The 20,000-nt window shown below is 50.3% G+C and overlaps 1 protein-coding gene and 2 long non-coding RNA genes across 4 annotated transcripts in view; 2 read left to right on the top strand and 1 right to left on the bottom strand.

Moving 5' to 3' along the window:
• The window catches only part of LOC101064591 (tensin-3-like), a 17,395-nt gene extending 6,184 nt beyond the window's left edge, over positions 1-11,211 (top strand). Inside the window, exons 6-18 of the mRNA XM_029828181.1 lie at positions 618-724; positions 1,362-1,467; positions 1,542-1,607; positions 6,768-6,915; positions 6,996-7,423; positions 7,543-7,626; positions 7,688-7,819; positions 7,895-7,990; positions 8,390-8,467; positions 8,579-8,825; positions 8,912-8,980; positions 9,232-9,261; positions 10,556-11,211. Of these exons, the coding sequence (XP_029684041.1) occupies positions 618-724; positions 1,362-1,467; positions 1,542-1,607; positions 6,768-6,915; positions 6,996-7,423; positions 7,543-7,626; positions 7,688-7,819; positions 7,895-7,990; positions 8,390-8,467; positions 8,579-8,825; positions 8,912-8,980; positions 9,232-9,261; positions 10,556-10,697 (1,733 nt within the window). The 3' untranslated portion in view covers positions 10,698-11,211. The remainder of the gene's footprint in view (positions 1-617; positions 725-1,361; positions 1,468-1,541; positions 1,608-6,767; positions 6,916-6,995; positions 7,424-7,542; positions 7,627-7,687; positions 7,820-7,894; positions 7,991-8,389; positions 8,468-8,578; positions 8,826-8,911; positions 8,981-9,231; positions 9,262-10,555) is intronic.
• A 417-nt stretch (positions 11,212-11,628) lies between these two features.
• On the bottom strand, positions 11,629-12,811 carry LOC115247214 (uncharacterized). The gene is made up of 2 exons (XR_003886274.1): positions 12,687-12,811; positions 11,629-12,203 (listed from the first exon to the last, which is right to left on the bottom strand). It is a non-coding gene; the product is annotated as an uncharacterized lncRNA (long non-coding RNA).
• A 661-nt stretch (positions 12,812-13,472) lies between these two features.
• LOC115247213 (uncharacterized) overlaps positions 13,473-20,000 on the top strand; it is a 19,870-nt gene continuing 13,342 nt past the window's right edge. Inside the window, exons 1-2 of one of the 2 annotated variants that reach the window (XR_003886273.1) lie at positions 13,473-13,940; positions 15,539-15,582. This is a non-coding gene — a long non-coding RNA (uncharacterized lncRNA). The remainder of the gene's footprint in view (positions 13,941-15,538; positions 15,583-20,000) is intronic. The other variant, XR_003886272.1, reaches the window with a different exon arrangement.

The following is a 20,000-nucleotide window of genomic DNA, read 5'->3' as shown; positions in this document are numbered from 1 at the left end:
CCCTGACCCTGACCCTGACCCTGACCCTAACCCTAACACCTAACCCTGACCCTGACCCTGACCCTGACCCTCACCCTAACTCCTAACCCTGACCCTGACCCTGACCCTGACCCTGACCCTGACCCTAACCCTAACCACTAACCCTAACCCTAACCCTAACCCTAACCCTAACCACTAACCCTAACCCTAACCCTGACCCTGACCCTGACCCTAACCCTAACCACTAACCCTAACCCTAACCACTAACCCTGACCCTGACCCTGACCCTGACCCTAACCCTAACCACTAACCCTAACCCTAACCCTAACCCTGACCCTAACCCTAACCACTAACCCTAACCCTAACCCTAACCACTAACCCTGACCCTGACCCTAACCCTAACCCTAACCACTAACCCTGACCCTGACCCTGACCCTGACCCTGACCCTGACCCTGACCCTGACCCTAAAGCCCAACACCAACGTGTCACCACTTCTTATTGGCTCCTGGTCCAACAAATGTTCTGGCTGGAGACAGGAGCAGACGTACCTGCGTACATTCCACACCTGTCCACATTCTGATTCTTTGATTATTTCCAGATTCTGATCTGTCTGCATCATTCCTCTCATTATCTCCAGGTTGGAGGCGGCAGAAGCAGCTCAGCGAGCTGGTGGACTATGCTGGTCTCAGCAGTCCGGGACGGAGGAGTTCCCCCACCTACAGCCCGAGCTGCTCCACAAGTCAGGTAGGGTTAGGGTGGGTCACAAGAACACCAACAGACACAATAAAAGGGAAGTTTGGATGTGCAAATTCCTTTATTTCTTTTGACATTAACGCTTTGTATCAACCGTTTCTCTTGGTCATGTGACCATCCAACAGATGACATATAACACTCAGCTTATTATCTGTAAACAAAACCATCCTGGAATGAATCAAACTGTCCCAAACCAAGTCAGTCATTCCAGAATTGGTAATAAAAAGGGAACTGTTGGGACAGCACTGCATCACCCCTGAACAAACACCCATAAAATAAACAAGAATGTGCGTCACGGGTGTCATGGTCCAACCCTCACCTTCATCTTTAACCTGCTCCTGATCAAAACACCAACGTCTCCGTCACCCAAACAGCAGATTTAGAGCCAAGGCGCTGCTCCATTAATCGAGCGACCTGCAGTCTGGAGCTTCTGGAGCTCAGAACTCTGGTCTGTGTTCTGTGTTAGGAGCTGGACCTGGACCCGTCTGGAGCCTCACATCCTCATGGTGCCGGCTCATTTTCCAGGTCCAGCCTTTGGATGTGTGCTGGGCCAGGATCATTTCAACAGCCTCGTGCACTGTGACACACTCCTAGTTACTTATTTCTTTTCACATTTCTGTTCCTGAAGGGACGTTTCTTCAACAGCAACATCATGGAGGATCAGGGAGACACATTTAGCTCCGACATGGTCCGGCCAACACCAGCGTTCCCAGTGTCTCCCCCAACACCGTACGGTAGGAGCGGGTGTGGGAGCCGACACTCCTGGATGCATCGGAGCCATTGAAGCACATCTGCCTTCTCTTCCCAGTGAGACTGTGGCCAGAATACCAGCGGAGAGCCGGCAGCCTGCAGGCGGAACACAACTGGACACCAGGTACGTGTGTGTGTACTGCTCCAGGCTTGGTCACACACGTGCACACACGTGCACACACATGCACACACATGCACACACATGCACACACCTGGCTGCCATCAGCTGAGCACGTGGGCATGGATGTCTTCGGTCAGGCGGGGCTGGCCGAGGGCCCACAGAGGCCTTCCTTCGGTTTTTGCTGCTCATTATCGTCCGGTCTGTGGTGAGAAAGCAGTTGGGACACTCGTTAAAAACTGGGATATCCTCCTGGGCCAAAGCCGGACAGCTGACACCAGCTAAGAATAGGTGATGGCAAGAGAGGAAGAGCCTGCTGCTGGCAGGAAGTCCATTCACATCCTGTTCTGCAAGAGGACAGGAGGAGGGGAGGGGTTTGGTTTCTGGGACATCCTGCCTGGCAGGAGCGGAACCACACAGCTGCAGCAGAGGGAGACCATCCCAGCACAATGACCCCTGTGTGCACCTGAACCTTTAGAGGGTAAGTGATGCCGGCCCAAGCACAGAACCCTGTGGGATTCCAGAACCGACCCTGGCGTGGAGGCAGGAGTCAAGGTCATGAAGTGGGGTCAGTTCAGTGAAGCACGTGGCAGGACGACACCAATTATGACAGAAAAACACCTGGTTCTTCTCTCCAAATGGACAGAAGAATAAACACGAGAGACCATCAGCTCTCAAGAGTTTCCTGTTTCCCACATCACAGGCACACTGCATTCTGGGAAAACTCTTTGCCTCTTTGAGACAGAACACCGGATTCAAGCTCTTTTTAAAGATCAGCGTAATCACAACAGAGCCTGAGGCTACGTTAGCATGGGAGGCTACGTTAGCATGGGGAGGGTCCCCGTGCAGCAGACTGATGAAGACCATCAAACAGCAGAGATCCGGATCAGCATGGGAAGACAATCAGGCTTTTCCAGCTGATCAATCCAGCTGACAAAACCTTCAGCCTACCTGTGAGTCCACCATCAACCTGCAGCAAAGGAGCCGAGAAAGGGTTTGGAGAGCCCCCTAACCCTAGAAAGGGTTCGGAGAGCCCCCTAACCCTAGAAAGGGTTCGGAGAGCCCCCTAACCCTAGAAAGGGTTCGGAGAGCCCCCTAACCCTAGAAAGAAACCCTGACCCTGACCTAAACCCTGACCCTGACCCTGACCCTGGCCTTGGCCCCCGACCCTGGCCCCGGCCCTGGCCCTGGCCCTGGCCCTGGCCCTGACCCTGACCTAAACCCTGACCCTGACCGTGGCCCTGGCCCTGGCCCTGACCCTGACCCTGACCCTGACCCTGGCCCTGGCCCTGGCCCTGGCCCTGGCCCTGACCCTGACCTAAACCCTGACCCTGACCGTGGCCCTGGCCCTGGCCCTGACCCTGACCCTGACCCTGGCCCTGGCCCTGACCCTGACCCTGGCCCTGACCCTGACCCTGGCCCTGACCCTGACCCTGACCCTGACCGTGGCCCTGGCCCTGGCCCTGACCCTGACCGTGGCCCTGGCCCTGGCCCTGACCTAAACCCTGACCCTGACCGTGGCCCTGGCCCTGACCCTGACCCTGACCCTGGCCCTGGCCCTGGCCCTGGCCCTGGCCCTGGCCCTGGCCCTGACCCTGACCCTGACCCTGGCCCTGGCCCTGTGCCTGCATGTTTGTGGGGAGCAGATAGTGGGAGTGGACACACATGTTCTGACAGAGAGGCCACAGAAGCCCCAGATCACCCCCCCCCATCCTCAACCACACTCTGTTGTCCATAAAAGGTCAAACATGACCTCTGACCCCACTGGAATCCCTTCTGATTGGTTGACTGGGCCAACAGTGAACAATGCTCAGTGGTCGGGGGGTGGTCCCTCTACTTCTCATTCCTCCCTCAGCACACACAGTCGTCCAGCAGTCAGCACGCCAGGAACCCACCGAGGTTATTTTTTTCCATCTGGGGCACGAAAGAAATTGGGCATGGCGCCGAGAAGGTCCAGCCCCTGAAGACGGAGGAAATAAAGTGAAGGGAGAGGAGGAGGGAGCGTTTGATTCAGCCTGGGAGCAAGAAGAGGAGAAGCTGGAGCTCTGTTGCAAAGGTCAGGGCGTCTCTTGCTATGTCTCTCGTTCTGCTCCTTCCATTCTTTCCTCCGTTATTCTCCTCATTCTTCACCTGCTTTGCTGTGTTGCCGCGCCACGCTGGACCTTCTGGGAATGCTAAGGAGGGCACACGTGCACAGAAACCATCCCTCCTCTCCTCCAGGCTGCTGGTATTTGCAAACAACCTCTGGAATTTTTCTGTCAGATGCTTTTCCACCCCCACCCAAACGTCTCCTTCTCCTGCATGAAAAGACGTTGTTGTTGCTGGGTGGTGTCCCAGATGGTTTGTTCTACTCCTGCTGCCTTCATGATCTCAACATGGAGTTAGTAGAGTTTATTAATCTGGTTACCATTGAGAATTCCCGAGTTTGTAGCTTCTCCACTGTGGTGATTCAGCACGTTTCTGTGTCCAACAAACAAGGAAGCCCTTCACAATCCGCCGTCTTTACAATGATTGTGGGTGGATCTTCAAAACCTTTCATGTTCTGGGGGGTTCAAGCACAGTCGGGATTCTTGCTGATTGCTGGTTCTTCACTCAGTTTCTGACACTGAGGCCAATTCAGGGTGCAGAAACTAAAATAGGAGAGAGGAACGTCAGCATCGTTCTGTGGCCCTAAAGACCTGTGAGCTCATCGTTGATGATGTCATGGTGTTTGACCCAACTAATAACAGATGAAAGTCCAGGAAGCAGGACAGGAAGTAGTCCAGCTTCTGTTCCTCTGGCTGTATCAGAGTGAAGCTTCGTCCCCCTTCATTTTCATTCTCACAAACACAGAACTGCTTCTTCTGTCAGGAGACATATTTGCAGATCATTTTGGGCTTCAGAAATAAAAACTAAAAAATCTATCTAAAAAAAGTGCAGCCACATCTTTGAGTTGTTTGCCACGACTTGAGAGGATCCAACTGTTTTTGCTCCATGATCACTTGACCAGATGGTTCCAGTCTGAATACTTTTTACCTCCATAAATGATCAGATCTCCAGAACGTTACTGTCAGGCCCAAAGAGCCGATTCTAACCCTGACCCTGACCCTGACCCAACCCTAACCCCAACCCTAACCCTAACCCCTAACCCTAACCCTAACCCTAACCCTAACTCTACCCTGACCCTGACCCTGACCCAACCCTAACCCCAACCCTAACCCTAACCCTAACCCCTAACCCTAACCCTAACCCTAACCCTAACCCTAACCCTAACTCTACCCTGACCCTGACCCTGACCCTGACCCTAACCCCAACCCCAACCCTAACCCTAACCCCTAACTCTAACCCTAACCCTAACCCTAACCCTAACCCTAACTCTACCCTGACCCTAACCCTGACCCTGACCCTGACCCTGACCCTGACCCTAACTCCTAACCCTAACCCTAACCCCTAACCCTAACCCTAACTCTACCCTGACCCTGACCCTAACCCTGACCCTGACCCTAACCCTAACCCTGACCCTGACCCTGACCCTAACTCCTAATCCTAACCCTACCCTAACCCTAACCCTAACCCCTAACCCTAACCCTAACCCTAACCCTAACTCTACCCTGACCCTGACCCTAACCCTAACCCCAACCCTACCCTAACCTAACCCTCACCCTAACCCTACCCCTACCCCTACCCCTACCCCTAACCCTAACCCTAACCCTCTAACCCTACCCTAACCTAAACCTAACCCTAACCCTAACCCTAACCCTACCCCTACCCCTAACCCTAACCCCTAACCCTAACCCTCTAACCCTACCCTAACCTAAACCTAACCCTAACCCCTAACCCCTAACCCTAACCCTAACCCTAACCCTAACTCTACCCTGACCCTGACCCTAACCCTAACCCCAACCCTACCCTAACCTAACCCTAACTCTGACCCTGACCCTGACCCTAGCCTAACCCTCATCCTGACCCTGACCCTGACCCCAACCCTAGCCTAACCCTACCCTAACCCTAACTCTGACCCTGACCCTAGCCTAACCCTACCCTAACCCTAACTCTGACCCTGACCCTAGCCTAACCCTTATCCTGACCCTGACCCTAACCCCAACCCTAGCCTAACCCTACCCTAACCCTAACTCTGACCCTGACCCTCCCGTGGGAACGGGAACTTTGGCCTGTGCACATTTCAGGGTGATGGTAGTGGGCTGAGCTCGGCAATCATGACCACGTGAGTCGAAACCATCTGGAGGTTTCTGAGTGAAGAACTTCACTGATCTTCAGCTGCCTCCTGAGCGACAGCACCAGAAAACCAGGAGCAGACCCTCACAGAACAGCCCGGCCCCAGGGTCAGGGTCAGGGTCAGGGTCAGGGTCAGGACGGGGCCGTCCAGCGTCCCCATGGTTCTCTAATGAACTGGAAGAACCGGGACAAGATGTGGCGCTGCAGATGTGAGGAAGATCTGCTGTGGGAATGCAGCTGCTGCCTTGCACTGACAGGAAGTGTGGGAATGTTTGGAGGAATCCTGCAGTTTCTTCTTGTTTAACAATCTCGGACGTCCGAGCCGAGCAGCACCGAGTGTTTCACTGATGGAGTTCAGGTCCACAGGTGCTTTGAAATCCACCTATGGAGCCGTGCAGATGATTCCGTACCAGACAGCATGTTAGCATGCACAGCTAACCTGTTCTGGAGCACGTTAGCTCCTTCGTGACTGGCTGCTTCTGTATTTTCAGGCTTCGAGGTCCATCCTGTTGACCTAATTCATGAAACACGATGGCACATAAAGCTACAGCAGCCTGAGAGCACGTGAATGGACAGCAGGAGCAAAGGGACGTGGGAGGGGTGCAGAACAAGGAGGTCTTTATGGAGGGTCTTTACACGGTCGCCCGCGCTCTGCAGGCCTGCTCCCAGCCGTCCCGTTTGCTCCACCCTTGCTGTTGTCAGTTTTTGTCAGGCTGGTTTGAGCTGTAATCTGGTCCTTGGAATTACTCCATAAACTGCTGTGTGACACCAGCCCTCACAAGCATGCAACACCTTCCAGCTTCATGTCAGATAGTCCTGAAACAGGCGGCCAGTTAGGTTGCTCCCCGCTGCTTCACAATGATGTTGGTATAATCCCACTGACAACAGGAAGTCTGCTGATTTATGGGCGGATTTATGGGCGGATTTGAGAGGCTTGGTGGGTTTTTTCAGACTCCAGGAGTTTTCTGGACAGCCCTAACCACAGTGGATCCACAGAGGGAGGCCTGCTCGGAGCAGAAGTCGCCCCTGGCCCCCGTCAGAGGAGCCTTGGGTCCATGTGTTCGGTGTCATCAGAAAGTTCCGTCCCACCCACAGACAGGTAGGTCCTCCCACATACAGCTCTTGAAACTTTTGCTCAGAAATTTGTGGGTGCTTTTAAAACTTTGTTCTCGCCTGCAGTGCCACCCCCCCTTCGTGGCATGACCGGATTCCAACCCCCCAGTCGTCTCCTCTTCTTTCCGTCAGCACCCCTAATGCCAGCAGCTCTCCCCGGGGGGCCTTCAGAGGCCTGACTAGAGGTCTGGGGTTGCACAGGGAGATGAATAGCACAGACTTGCCCTTGTTGTTGCTGGGGAACGGCAGCCTGGAGCACAGCCTGCTGGAGGCCGTGGAGGACCTCAAAGGCCTGAACCTCGGCGTGGGGCAAAAGGGTCCCCCCCCAGTGCTCCCTGAAAAGAGGAGAGGCAGTGAGAGTAGAGAGCTTCTCTCCCACTCACCTTCTCTGAGTGGGTCTTCAAGTCCTCACAGCAGCAGCAGCCTCCCCTTCTCCTCCCCCATGAGTCCTGACTCCCCCAGAGGAGTCAGTGGAGTCCCATCACCTGGAGCAGGTAGAAGGTCCAGAGAATGAGCTCACGAATAAGCTCCTTTCATTGGAGTTTTGACTGAAATATTCAAATTATGATCGGATAACGTTTGAGCAACATCAAACATTTGATCTTTCCACTAGATTTTGGCAGCAAAACGGAAGCCGTGAAGTTTGTGCAGGACACCTCAAAGTTCTGGTACAAGCCTGACATCTCCAGAGACCAAGGTACTCGTTAAAATGCTCTCTTGTGCCAAACATGGTGATTTAAACTTCGACTGTGTGATAGCCATCGCAGTTCTGAAGGACAAAGATCCGGGAGCCTTCATCGTCAGGGACAGCCATTCGTTCCGGGGGGCGTACGGTTTGGCCATGAAGGTCGCTACACCTCCTCCCTCTGTTTTACAGCAGAGTAAAAAGGGTGGGCTGCTCTTTCATCTTCAGGTGGACTCTAGAGTCAATAAATGTCTGTAAAGTAGTTCCTGTTCCTCTGCAGGGGGCGATCTGGCCAGCGAGCTGGTGAGACACTTCCTGATCGAGTGCACACAGAGGGGGGTTCGGCTCAAAGGCTGCCCCAACGAGCCCTATTTCGGTGAGACCAACACAACTTTCATGACCAGTAACTGGGACTGGATTTTAATATCAGCTCACATTGGATATGTATGAAAATAGCTGGAGAAATCACAGCATTTTTACTGGTTTGACTCTACAGAAATACAGCAAAACACATGATTCTATTTATAACTAAATCGTTCTCATCCCTCCATCCAAATCTGTAAGGAACGAAAAGAGAAAACACCCAAAAACGTTTTGAACCAGTAAAAATACTCAAACCGCAGTTAGGCCAGTGACACACACACACACACACACGCACACACACACACACACACACTCATAGAAATGAAGCCATTTTTTATTGTGTGCTGCCCCCCGCTGGACAGAATGGGGAGTTTATTTTTCAACTTTAAAATATTTGTAACGTTTCTGACAGGAAGTCTGACAGCTCTGGTCTGTCAACACTCCATCACCCCGCTGGCTCTGCCTTGCAAACTCATCCTGCCTGACAGAGGTGTGTGTGTGTGTGTGTGTGTGTGTGTGTGCGTGTGTGTGTGCGTGTGTGTGTGTGTGCATTATACAGTACTCGCTTTTGCCATGGTGTCACCAGGTTTCTGTCATGTAGATCCGATGTTGGACCTGAATGAAAAACCTTCAGTGACGGCGGCGAACTCGGCAGCTGAACTCCTCAGGCAGGGAGCGGCGTGCAACGTCTGGTACCTGGGCTCTGTGGCGCTGGAGTCCCTGACGGGACACCAGGCGGTTCAGAAGGCCACCACACTGACCATCTCCATGGACCCGCCGCCACAATCTACTGTTGTTCACTTTAAGGTGTCGGCTCAGGGGATCACGCTAACGGACAACCAGAGGAAGTGAGGTTTCACACACACACACACACACACACACACACACACACACACACACACACACACGCTTGACAGCAACTGTCCTCCTGCAGGTTGTTCTTCCGGAGACATTACGCCGTCAGTACCGTCATCTTCTGCTCTCTGGACCCGCAGGGCAGGAAGTGAGTAATGTTGTGGTTTCCAATTCGTGCCGATGTGGATCCGACATGTGGATTCTTTGAAATTCAAAGTTATTAGAAAACGATGCTCTCTCTCCCTCTCTCTCTCCCTCTCTCTCTCCCTCTCTCCCTCTCTCTCTCCCTCTCTCTCTCCCTCTCTCTCTCTCTCTCCCTCTCTCTCTCTCTCACACACACACACACACAAAGTTTAGCACACTTTTAAGACTGTAACTTTATTATTCTGTCATAAACAGGTGGACAAGAGGCAGCAGTTTAAACGCAAAGTAAGTTTCTCTTGATTGGATCCTTGAACTGGTCCCGAGAATCCTGGAGCAACGTCTCCGTCTCTGTTACCACTGAATGGCAACTTATGGATGTACTTGATGTCTGTGTGGATTTATGCTGGGGTTTAGGGGTAGGGGGTTAGAGTTTGGGATTAGGGTTAGGGGTTTAGGGTTAGGGTTAGGGGTTTAGGGGTTTAGGGTTAGGGGTTAGGGGTTTATGGTTAGGGGTTTAGGGTTAGGGTTAGGGGTTTAGGGGTTTAGGGTTAGGGGTTAGGGGTTTATGGTTAGGGGTTTAGGGTTAGGGTTAGGGGTTACGTTTAGGGTTAGGGTTTAGGGGTTTATGGTTAGGGTTTAGGGTTAGGGTTAGGGGTTTAGGGGTTTAGGGTTAGGGGTTAGGGGTTTATGGTTAGGGGTTTAGGGTTAGGGTTAGGGGTTACGTTTAGGGTTAGGGTTTAGGGGTTTATGGTTAGGGGTTTAGGGTTAGGGTTAGGGGTTACGTTTAGGGTTAGGGTTTAGGGGTTTATGGTTAGGGGTTTAGGGTTAGGGTTAGGGGTTTAGGGGTTTAGGGTTAGGGGTTAGGGGTTTATGGTTAGGGGTTTAGGGTTAGGGTTAGGGGTTACGTTTAGGGTTAGGGTTTAGGGGTTTAGGGGTTTAGGGTTAGGGGTTAGGGGTTTATGGTTAGGGGTTTAGGGTTAGGGTTAGGGGTTACGTTTAGGGTTTAGGGGTTTAGGTTTAGGGGTTTAGGGTTAGGGGTTAGGGGTTTATGGTTAAGGGTTTAGGGTTAGGGTTAGGGGTTACGTTTAGGGTTAGGGTTTAGGGGTTTAGGTTTAGGGGTTTAGGGTTAGGGGTTAGGGTTTTAGGGGTTTAGGGTTAGGGGTTAGGGGTTAGGGGTTTATGGTTAGGGGTTTAGGGTTTATGGTTAGGGGTTACGTTTAGGGTTAGGGTTTAGGGGTTTAGGTTTAGGGGTTTAGGGTTAGGGGGTTAGGGGTTAGTTGTTTAGGGTTAGGGTTTAGGGGTTTAGGTTTAGGGGTTTAGGGTTAGGGGTTAGGGGTTAGGGGTTTATGGTTAGGGGTTTAGGGTTTATGGTTAGGGGTTACGTTTAGGGTTAGGGTTTAGGGGTTTAGGTTTAGGGGTTTAGGGTTAGGGGTTAGGGGTTTATGGTTAGGGGTTACGTTTAGGGTTAGGGTTTAGGGGTTTAGGTTTAGGGGTTTATGGTTAGGGGTTTAGGGATCATTCATGTGTCTTGTCACTCAGAGGACAGATACTCATGTCCACCTCTGTGCTCGTCCTCCAGGCTCTTTGGATTTGTAGCCAGGAAAGATCAGAGCGAGACGGAAAACATGTGCCATCTGTTCGCCGAACACGACCCTGAGCAGCCGGCCAGCGCTATCGTCAACTTTGTATCCAAAGTTATGATTGGCTCCCATAAAAAGTGAAGAGAGAACATGAATGTACGCGCATACAAATTCTCACGCTAACTGCGCCGTAGGGTATGACCACCAGAGGGCAACAGAACTTTTGAATTGTGTAAGTGTTCAAATTATTTTTTGTCCAGAAAATCTGATAACACAGGCACATCTGGACTTTCCCTCACGTTGACCTTTGACATTTTCTAAATATGACTGGCTTTTGAACATAAAAAAAAAAAAAAAATTGAGTTTCATTTCTATCTCGACACGACGGTGTGGTTAAACGGCATGTAGTTGAAATTTACTGTGTTTATAGTATTTATCTGTTTTTATACATTTGAGTCTATTTCCTTCATATGTTTTTGTATATTAACACAAAATGTATATAAGAATTAGAAGCAGAGGACCTCTTGCAGACCCTTCAACTGGTCCCTGCGTACTTATTTAAGGACTAATATCGATGTCAATATGCTTCTTGTCCACATACAGGATCATGTAAAATTGTTTACCTAAAAATATTAAAACATGTGATCAAGTCTTTTACACATTTTGATGTCTTCAACATTAGTGTATAAAACTAAATGAAAGTATAAAACATTAGGTAAAAGTAAAATTTTTGAAGAAACTCCTATAATATTTTTTTCTCAGTATCATGTCCAGCAATGAAAGTAAATAGTAATAAACTGAAACGTGTAGGTACCTCAATGACCGATAGATGGCAGTAATCAGCTGACAGTTCATATTGAAGGTAAGTAAAAGTTTCATTCTCTCAACGTTGGATGAATATTTCAGAATTCGGTTATAAAGTTTCACAACACTGAATTAAACAAAGAGCAGAAGAAAAGACATCCATTTTAAATTCCCAATAATCTTCAGCCTGCATTTTAGGGTTAGAGTTAGAGTAGACACACGTGTACCGGAGTGTTTCTGAAATATAAAACTTCAGCTCACTCTTTAAATGATGATAACTTTAATTATTTGGATGCTCTTGACAGATTCAACGTTTCAGGACCAGTTTCATGTGACCATATTTGAACATATTTTACAAGAACATAAATGCATTAAGCAATACCTCACAAATGTGTTTTATATGTCAAAACTTTCAATGCTCTTCTGGTTTTCCATTAATTCCTGGTCATTTTTCCCCACAACATTTCCTCCAGCTGAGATCTGACGAGCAGATTTTAAGTCTGAATCAAGGTCCAGTCGGGTCCCGGTCCCGGTCCTGGTCCTGCACAGGATGTGGAATAGGGGACTCTTCACAGGAAGACAGCATGAAGGGTGGGGGTGAGTGGCGTTAGCAGTGGGGGGTCGCCGGTTGAGGGTGACATCATTTCCGAAACTTTCCCACAGCCTGCACACAAAGAAGGCATCAAAAGGTAAAGAGGACGGGAAAGAATAGAAAGTGAACCCAGTGTGTCAAAGAGGAGGCAGCTCTGCGTGTCTGGGGGGGTCATCTTCCCCCTCCTCAGCGACTCCCATCGTCAGGGCTGAGAAAAGGTCCTGGTGGCAGCAATGTCTCTGCTGAGTCACCTTCCCTCTGGACCCTTGCAAGGACTTCCTGCTGCGCTCCAGCAGCCCGCCATGATTCTGCTGAGTCACCTTCCCTCTGGACCCTTGCAAGGACTTCCTGCTGCGCTCCAGCAGCCCGCCATGATTCTGCTGAGTCACCTTCCCTCTGGACCCTTGCAAGGACTTCCTGCTGCGCTCCAGCAGCCCGCCATGATTCTGCTGAGTCACCTTCCCTCTGGACCCTTGCAAGGACTTCCTGCTGCGCTCCAGCAGCCCGCCATGATTCTGCTGAGTCACCTTCCCTCTGGACCCTTGCAAGGACTTCCTGCTGCGCTCCAGCAGCCCGCCATGATTCTGCTGAGTCACCTTCCCTCTGGACCCTTGCAAGGACTTCCTGCTGCGCTCCAGCAGCCCGCCATGATTCTGCTGAGTCACCTTCCCTCTGGACCCTTGCAAGGACTTCCTGCTGCGCTCCAGCAGCCCGCCATGATTCTGCTGAGTCACCTTCCCTCTGGACCCTTGCAAGGACTTCCTGCTGCGCTCCAGCAGCCCGCCATGATTCTGCTGAGTCACCTTCCCTCTGGACCCTTGCAAGGACTTCCTGCTGCGCTCCAGCAGCCCGCCATGATGCTGCTGAGCTTTTTAGAAATGTCAACAGCTGCAGCTGGGTGGCATCACATTCCTGGCATTGCTCAATCTGGGTTAGGGTTGGGTTAGTTCTAACCCAAAGTTCACTGAGGAATGACTCGCTGACAGAGTTCCCATCAGAGTTTCCTTAACGCTCATGCCGCGCCGCTCCCACCAATTTACGTTCCTAATTGTTGAATAGTTTGATCATTTGAGCTTGTGAATAATTTGGGCTTATTTTCTTATGGGCTCACAACTGAAACATTTTCATCTTATGAAGCCTCCCAATTCTTTCTCAGTGCATCATGGGGAAAAAAAGATGGTGAAATCTCTATTTTCTGGGACCTTAAAATCCACAAACAAATCTCCTCGAGCTTTTCAGACGCGTGGAGCAAAATAAAGCCGTCGTCTTGCCTGCTGACAACTTTCAGTCGCAGCTTCACCCGTCTTCAGAGTGATATGTCCAACAGCTGACTGTCCCAGGAAACCTTTCAAAGTCAAGTTCCCAGCTGTGTCCCTCCTGCCCCTTGGAGACAGCGTCCCATACACAAGAGGGTCTAAGCCCCCTTGTCTGGGTTGATGGTCCTGATATAATGAAGGGGGGACCCTGAACCTTTACATTGCTAAATTTGCAACATCTCCCAAGCTGACTCTCTTCCCTGTTTGGACTGATCAAAGACCTTCCACATCTCCTCAGAAGATGTGGCCAAGGATTTGCACAACGTTGCCCCAGCATCCCCAGCTGCGGTTCCCCACTCTTGTGCTCATCTTACCAGCCGATTGACAGGCCACTTTTGCCCGGTCTTTCAGAAAAGATGGATGCAACTGAAAAATCAGTTGCATCACACTAGGACAGGAAAGAGCAACAAGTGCCAGGTTCCTGAATCGTGTTCTGGGGTCAGGAGTTCTAGGGTGGCCTGGCTGAACAGTTGAGGAACATAACCCCGAGAGGTAGATGGAGGGGCATGAGAAACTGGGAGCTGCTGTCAAGGTCAGCAAAGTTGGTAGACATAGCAGCCACTGCCTACATGTTGCTATGGTCCACCAAGCAAGATCCCTTGTGGATCCACTGGGTCCATGGTTGGCCAGATCATACTGTAAGGAATTCAGAGAAGAAAGACCCACAAGCAGGTAAGGCAAATCAAATCAATCTTTATTTGTAAAGCATCTTTTACAATCAAAATGGTCTCTAGACCCTCTCCAGAATCCCAGGGCCTGACCCCAGACAAGCAACAGTGGCAGAAAAAACTCCCCTTTAACAGGAAGAAACCTGGAGCAGGACCAGGCTCATGTAGGGGGACCCTCCTGCTGATGGGGGGGCTGGGTAGAGAGAGAGGAGATGAGGAGATGAGGCGAGGAGAGGAAAGGGGAGGGGAGGAGAGGAGAGGAGAGGAGAGAGGAGGAGAGAGGAGGAGGAGAGGAGAGGAGAGGAGAGGAGAGGAGAGGAGAGGAGAGGAGAGGAGAGGAGAGGAGAGGAGGTGAGGAGAGGAGAGAGGGGAGGGGAGGGGAGGGGAGGAGGGGAGGGGAGGTGAGGTGAGGTGAGGAGGGAGGGGAGGGGAGGGGAGGGGAGGGGAGGGGAGGAGAGGAGGAGGAGAGATGAAGAGAGGAGAGGAGAATGAGAAGGAGAAGAAGGGGAAAGAGGAGAGGAGATGAGGAGAGGAGAGGAAAGGGGAGGAGAGGAGAGGAGAGGAGAGATGAGGAGAGGAGAGGAGAGGAGAGATGAGGAGAGGAGAGGAGGAGGAGAGGAGAGGGAGAAGGAGGGGAAAGAGGAGAAGAAAAGGAGAGGAGGAGAGGAGGGGAGGGGAGGGGAGGAGGGGAGAGAGGAGGAGGAGAGGAGGAGGGGAGATGAGGAGAGGGGAGGAGAGGGAGAAGAGAGGAGGAGGAGAGGAGAGAGAAGAGAGGAGAATGAGAAGGAGAAGGAGGGGAAAGAGGAGAGAAAAAGGAGAAGGAGAAGGAGAGGAGGAGGGGAGGAGAGAAGGGGAGAGGAGGGGAGGAGAGGAGGGGAGAGGAGGGGAGGGGAGGAGAGGAGGGGAGGAAGGGAGGGAGAGGAGGAGGAGAGGGGAGGAGGGGAGGGGAGGGGAGGAGGGGAGAGGAGAGGAGAGGAGAGGAGAGGAGAGGAGAGGAGAGGAGAGGAGAGGAGAGGAGGGGAGGTGAGGAGAGGAGAGGAGAGGAGAGAGGGGAGGGGAGGGGAGGAGAGGAGGAGGAGAGATGAAGAGAGGAGAGGAGAGGAGAGGAGAAGGAGAAGGAGAAGGAGAAGAAGGGGAAAGAGGAGAGGAAAAGGAGAAGGAGAGGAGGAGGGAGAGGAGGGGAGGGGAGGAGGGGAGAGGAGGAGGAGGAGGAGGGGAGGAGGGGAGGAGAGGGGAGGGGAGGAGAGGAGAGGGGGAGGAGGAGGGGAGGGGAGAGGAGAGGAGAGGAGGAGAGGAGAGGAGAGGAGAGGGGAGGAGGAGAGGAGAGGAGAGGAGAGGAGAGGAGAGGAGAGGAGAGGAGAGGAGAGGAGAGGAGAGGAGGGGCACAGAAACACATACAAAAATACACTATATAGGCAGTAAAGCATGAAAATTTAAAGCCTTTAGCAGGTCTTCAGTAACATCCACAACCAGCAAAATCAAGGTGTAACAGAAAAACTCAAGAATGGAGACAAATCCTTCCAAAAATAACTTCCAGAAAAACAGAACTCAAAAATCACAGTTAAACCAAAGGTACTAACTAAGGCTCTGCTGAAACATCAGGTGCATCACCAAAGTGGAGGGCAACCAAAGCAGACAGGAAGTAGGTGGGTGGAGTTCCTGTACATGATCAACAAATGTCAACAAAATCACAAAATAATAAAAACACTAACTTACAGATAACTAACAGAAACATTTAGGTGAGAAAACTTACTGGTTTTGTTTGCTGATTTGGTTCTGCAGCTGGTTCTCCATGTTGCTATTTTATTATTTTAACCTGTTCAAAATTAACTTGAATTATTGTCAAGAGTTCAGACAGCTGGAGGTTTGTGTGCTGGGATGTTTTTGATATCCAGAGGAGGTTCTGAGCCTGCTTGTTTTTTGGGGTTTTCTGTGTTACAGATGACCAGGATGCAGCCCTTTAACCACGAGCTAGTTCCTCCGCACCTTCAGGGGGCGCTATTTCACCTATTTCTTGATTCAAGTTTAGACAACTTCAGACAGATGTTCTCAAAATATACAAAACTCTTCAAACCTCAAAATCCAAACCAATCTTTAAATATTAATGTAGGTCAAAACTGAGTTAAATAAATTTAAAATAATGTTTCTATCGTAATCTTCTTGGTAATCTTTTATTTTTAGAAATGAATTTTGCTGAGAATTGTTGGATCGCGATACCTCCTGTATGTAGCTGCCGATCCGCGTGTTCGTTGAATGAAGACTTCGAGAAGTAAAGTACCAATTTCAAAATGTATTTGACAATAGAACCAATTCCAGATACAAATATTACAGAGCTCCGGGCCAGTTCATAACCCTAGCAACAACAGAGTCAATTGTCAGGGCATGAAGTCTGACAAGCTAACTATCCCTTGGCCCAGTCCTTTATAGTCACACACATGCAAATTCACAATGTCCATGCAATCCCCCGCTGAGATGTCCCCGTCCTCTTCCTCCAGTCCCTTTGGTGTTGGTAGAGTTCTTCTCTTCCATTGTTTTCCCAGGCCAGATCCCATTCTTCATGCAAATGTGATCATCATCAACCCCCCTGATGTCCTGTTTACAATGAGTGTTTGACACCCCCCTGCCTGACTGGCTCCTGAGATAACAGTAGATCAAACAACAATCCTGCAAATGTCTCTGTTCTTAATTACATTTAGTCTACCTTGCCTAACTTCTAAGGGAAGACAGGAACATATGGTGAAACACATAACAACAAGATAAAGACAATTCTCAACAGAATGCAAAGCTAGTTTACGGGTGTCTACGTTAAAATCAGTACCAGTAACCCTAACCCATTCTGCTCGAGCGCACTCCTGTGATTACATGATCGCTACAGTAGGGTTAGGGTTAGGGTTAAGGTTAGGGTTAGGTTTAGGGTTAGGGCTAGGGCTAGGTAGGAGTTAGGGTTAGGGTTAGCATTAGGGTTAGGGTTGGAGTTAGGGTTAGGGTTAGGGTTAGGTAGGGTTAGGGTTAGGGTTAGGGCTAGGTATGAGTTAGGGTTAGGGTTAGGTAGGAGTTAGGGTTAGGGTTAGGTAGGGTTAGGGTTAGGTAGGAGTTAGGGTTAGGGTAGGGTTAGTGTTAGGGTTAGGGTAGGGTTAGTGTTAGGGTTAGGGTTAGGGTAGGGTTAGGGTTAGGGTAGGGTTAAGGTTAGGGTTAGGGCTAGGTAGGAGTTAGGGTTAGGGTTGGAGTTAGGGTTAGGTAGGGTTAGGGTTAGGGTAGGGTTAGTGTTATGGTTAGGGTTAGGGTTAGGGCTAGGTTGGAGTTAGGGTTAGGGTTAGGTAGGGTTAGGGTTAGGGTTTAGGTAGGGTTAGGGTTAGGGCTAGGTAGGAGTTAGGGTTAGGTAGGGTTAGGGTTAGGTAGGAGTTAGGGTTAGGGTTAGGTAGGAGTTAGGGTTAGGGTTAGGTAGGGTTAGGGTTAGGTAGGAGTTAGGGTTAGGTAGGAGTTAGGGTTAGGGTTAAGGTTAGGGTAGGGTTAGTGTTAGGGTTAGTGTTAGGGTTAGTGTTAGGGTTAGGGTTAGGGTTAGGGTAGGGTTAGTGTTAGGATTAGGTAGGAGTGTGCACGTGACTCACAATTCAAGACAGACAATGAAGAAGCCGTAGTTCAGAGTCGTTGCTGTGGTTATTTAACAGATATTTGATTGACATAACTGACGCCTTTTGGAAACTCACCCATGCTTCCATGGTGTACTTAGGGTTAGGGTAGGGTTAGTGTTAGGGTTAGGGTTAAGATTAGGGTTAGGGCTAGGTAGGAGTTAGGGTTAGGGTTAGCATTAGGGTTAGGGTTAGGTAGGGTTAGGGTTAGGTAGGGTTAGGGTAAGGGTTAGGGCTAGGTAGGAGTTAGGGTTAGGTAGGAGTTAGGGTTAGGTAGGAGTTAGGGTTAGGTAGGAGTTAGGGTTAGGTTAGGGTTAGGGTTAGGGTTAGGGTTAGGGTAGGGTTAGTGTTAGGGTTAGGGTTAGGGTAGGGTTAGTGTTAGGATTAGGTAGGAGTGTGCACGTGACTCACAATTCAAGACAGACAATGAAGAAGCCGTCGTTCAGAGTCGTTGCTGTGGTTATTTAACAGATACTTGATTGACATAACTGACGCCTTTTGGAAACTCACCCATGCTTCCATGGTGTACTTCTCTTTCTCTCTCTCTCTCTCACCCACACGTGCACGCGCACACGAACGCGCGCGCACACACTTGCACATAGAAAGATTAGAAAGAATAATGGCCTACGTGATCCCAAGCACATACTGAGAAAGCAGAGCCTTTATGATACACACTCACACACACACACACACACTCACACACACTCTCTCTCTCTCTCTCTCACACACACACACACACACACAGACAAAGGCCTGAGTATTTGGGTATCAGCGTCAGTCTTAATCAACCTGTCTCCGGGGGGGGGTCAGGGTAATGTCCCACACAATGAGCTCCTGCTGGGCCACTGAGCCAACCAGAGGCCAACAGATTAACTTGCATTACATCAGCATCCCCACAATACGCCTAATGAGGGAGGGATTGTGGGTGCGTGCGTGTGCGTGTGCATGTGAGCATGATGACTCTCAGGCCACGGCATCACTAATTAAACGCAGCAGCTTGTTTTTGCTAATTCACATGTGAACGTTTGGGACACACAAATCTCAAGGTTCTTTTCTCAACTTGGATTAGCGTTAGGGTTAGGTTAGGGTTAGGGTTGGGTTAGGGTTGGGTTAGGTTTAGGATTAGGGTTAGGGTTAGGGTTGGGTTAGGGTTGGGTTGGGTTAGGGTTGGGTTAGGGTTAGGATTAGGGTTAGGGTTGGGTTAGGTTTAGGATTAGGATTAGGATTAGGATTAGGGTTAGGGTTGGGTTAGGGTTGGGTTAGGGTTAGGGTTAGGGTTGGGTTAGGGTTAGGGTTAGGATTAGGGTTGGGTTAGGGTTGGAGATGGAGATTGGGTTAGGGTTGGGATTGAGATTGGAATCTGTGCTCAGTGCAAATTTAAATTACGGGGGTTTCAGGAAGAAGTTGTCCGCGCCAGCTAGCAAATATGAGTCTTGCTGTATAGGGGGTCCAAGTGATGTTGTCTTTTTCTGTAATGAAGAGGTGGTTTGGGATTTCCGACAGTGTTTGGTAATGTGTCGTCATGGTTTCGTTGATAAGTTCCAAATTGTCCTGTTGTGTCTGTGTTAACTGGGATGAGTAGTTGAGGATGGGAAAGTAGGCTGCTGCATTGGGAAAGGTCCGCTTGGCAGCACGGAATAATCTCCTTAGTTGCTTGATTGTGGTTTTGCTTGGGTCCTGGTCTCTATTGTTAATGCCTATGGCAAAGATTACGATCTCGGTATTCGGGTTGGGGGGGGAATTTTCACAGACTTTGAGGAAATGGTAGGCATTTGCTCCGGGGTAACTGTCTATTTGTATGTCTGGATTGGTGTGTTCGGGGAAGTGGTCAACGTTGGAGTCACCCAGGATGAGGAAACTTTGATTGCTTTTGAAGACCCAGTCCTGGATTTTGTGGTTGGGTCTAGCTAAATGGTAATTTGGCCTAAAGGTGGGAAGTGTTGAGGGTTGAGACGGGCTAGGAAATACAGATGGCCAACTGTCACTTGGCTCTGGAGAAGTAACTGGAGGGGATGAGGGGGACGGAGGGGAAGAAGGGTGAGTTAGGTTTGGGTCAGTGGATGTGCTGGTGCTCTGGGGCTGATGAGCCAACAATGCAGACTCTCCCGATGTTTGTGGGGAGGTAGGAGGCTCAGATAGGGTGGTCTGGCAGTCAGCATCGACTTTTGGCACCCTGGTCATCATTTTGGCCTGCTTCGGCCTGTATTGTGATGGGATCCCTAGCTCAATCAGATCCACCTGGGTACCAGTGGAAGGTAGCTGTGGGGAAGAGGGGAGGATCTTGTCTGGGAGAGAGACAGAGACATTGGAGTGAAAACTGTGTGTGATTAAATTGTGATCCTGTGTGGTCGGCTGGGTGATGGGGTGGTGGGTATCTGTAGCTATTATGGGTAACTTGGGTGTGGTGGAAGTAATTTTACCAGGTTGTTCAGTAG

The sequence above is a fragment of the Takifugu rubripes genome, chromosome 20 (genome assembly GCF_901000725.2).
Source record: "Takifugu rubripes chromosome 20, fTakRub1.2, whole genome shotgun sequence".
Lineage (NCBI taxonomy): Eukaryota > Metazoa > Chordata > Actinopteri > Tetraodontiformes > Tetraodontidae > Takifugu > Takifugu rubripes.
The sequence above is the reverse complement of the archived record's forward strand: the minus strand, read 5'-3'. Positions and strand labels throughout refer to the sequence as shown.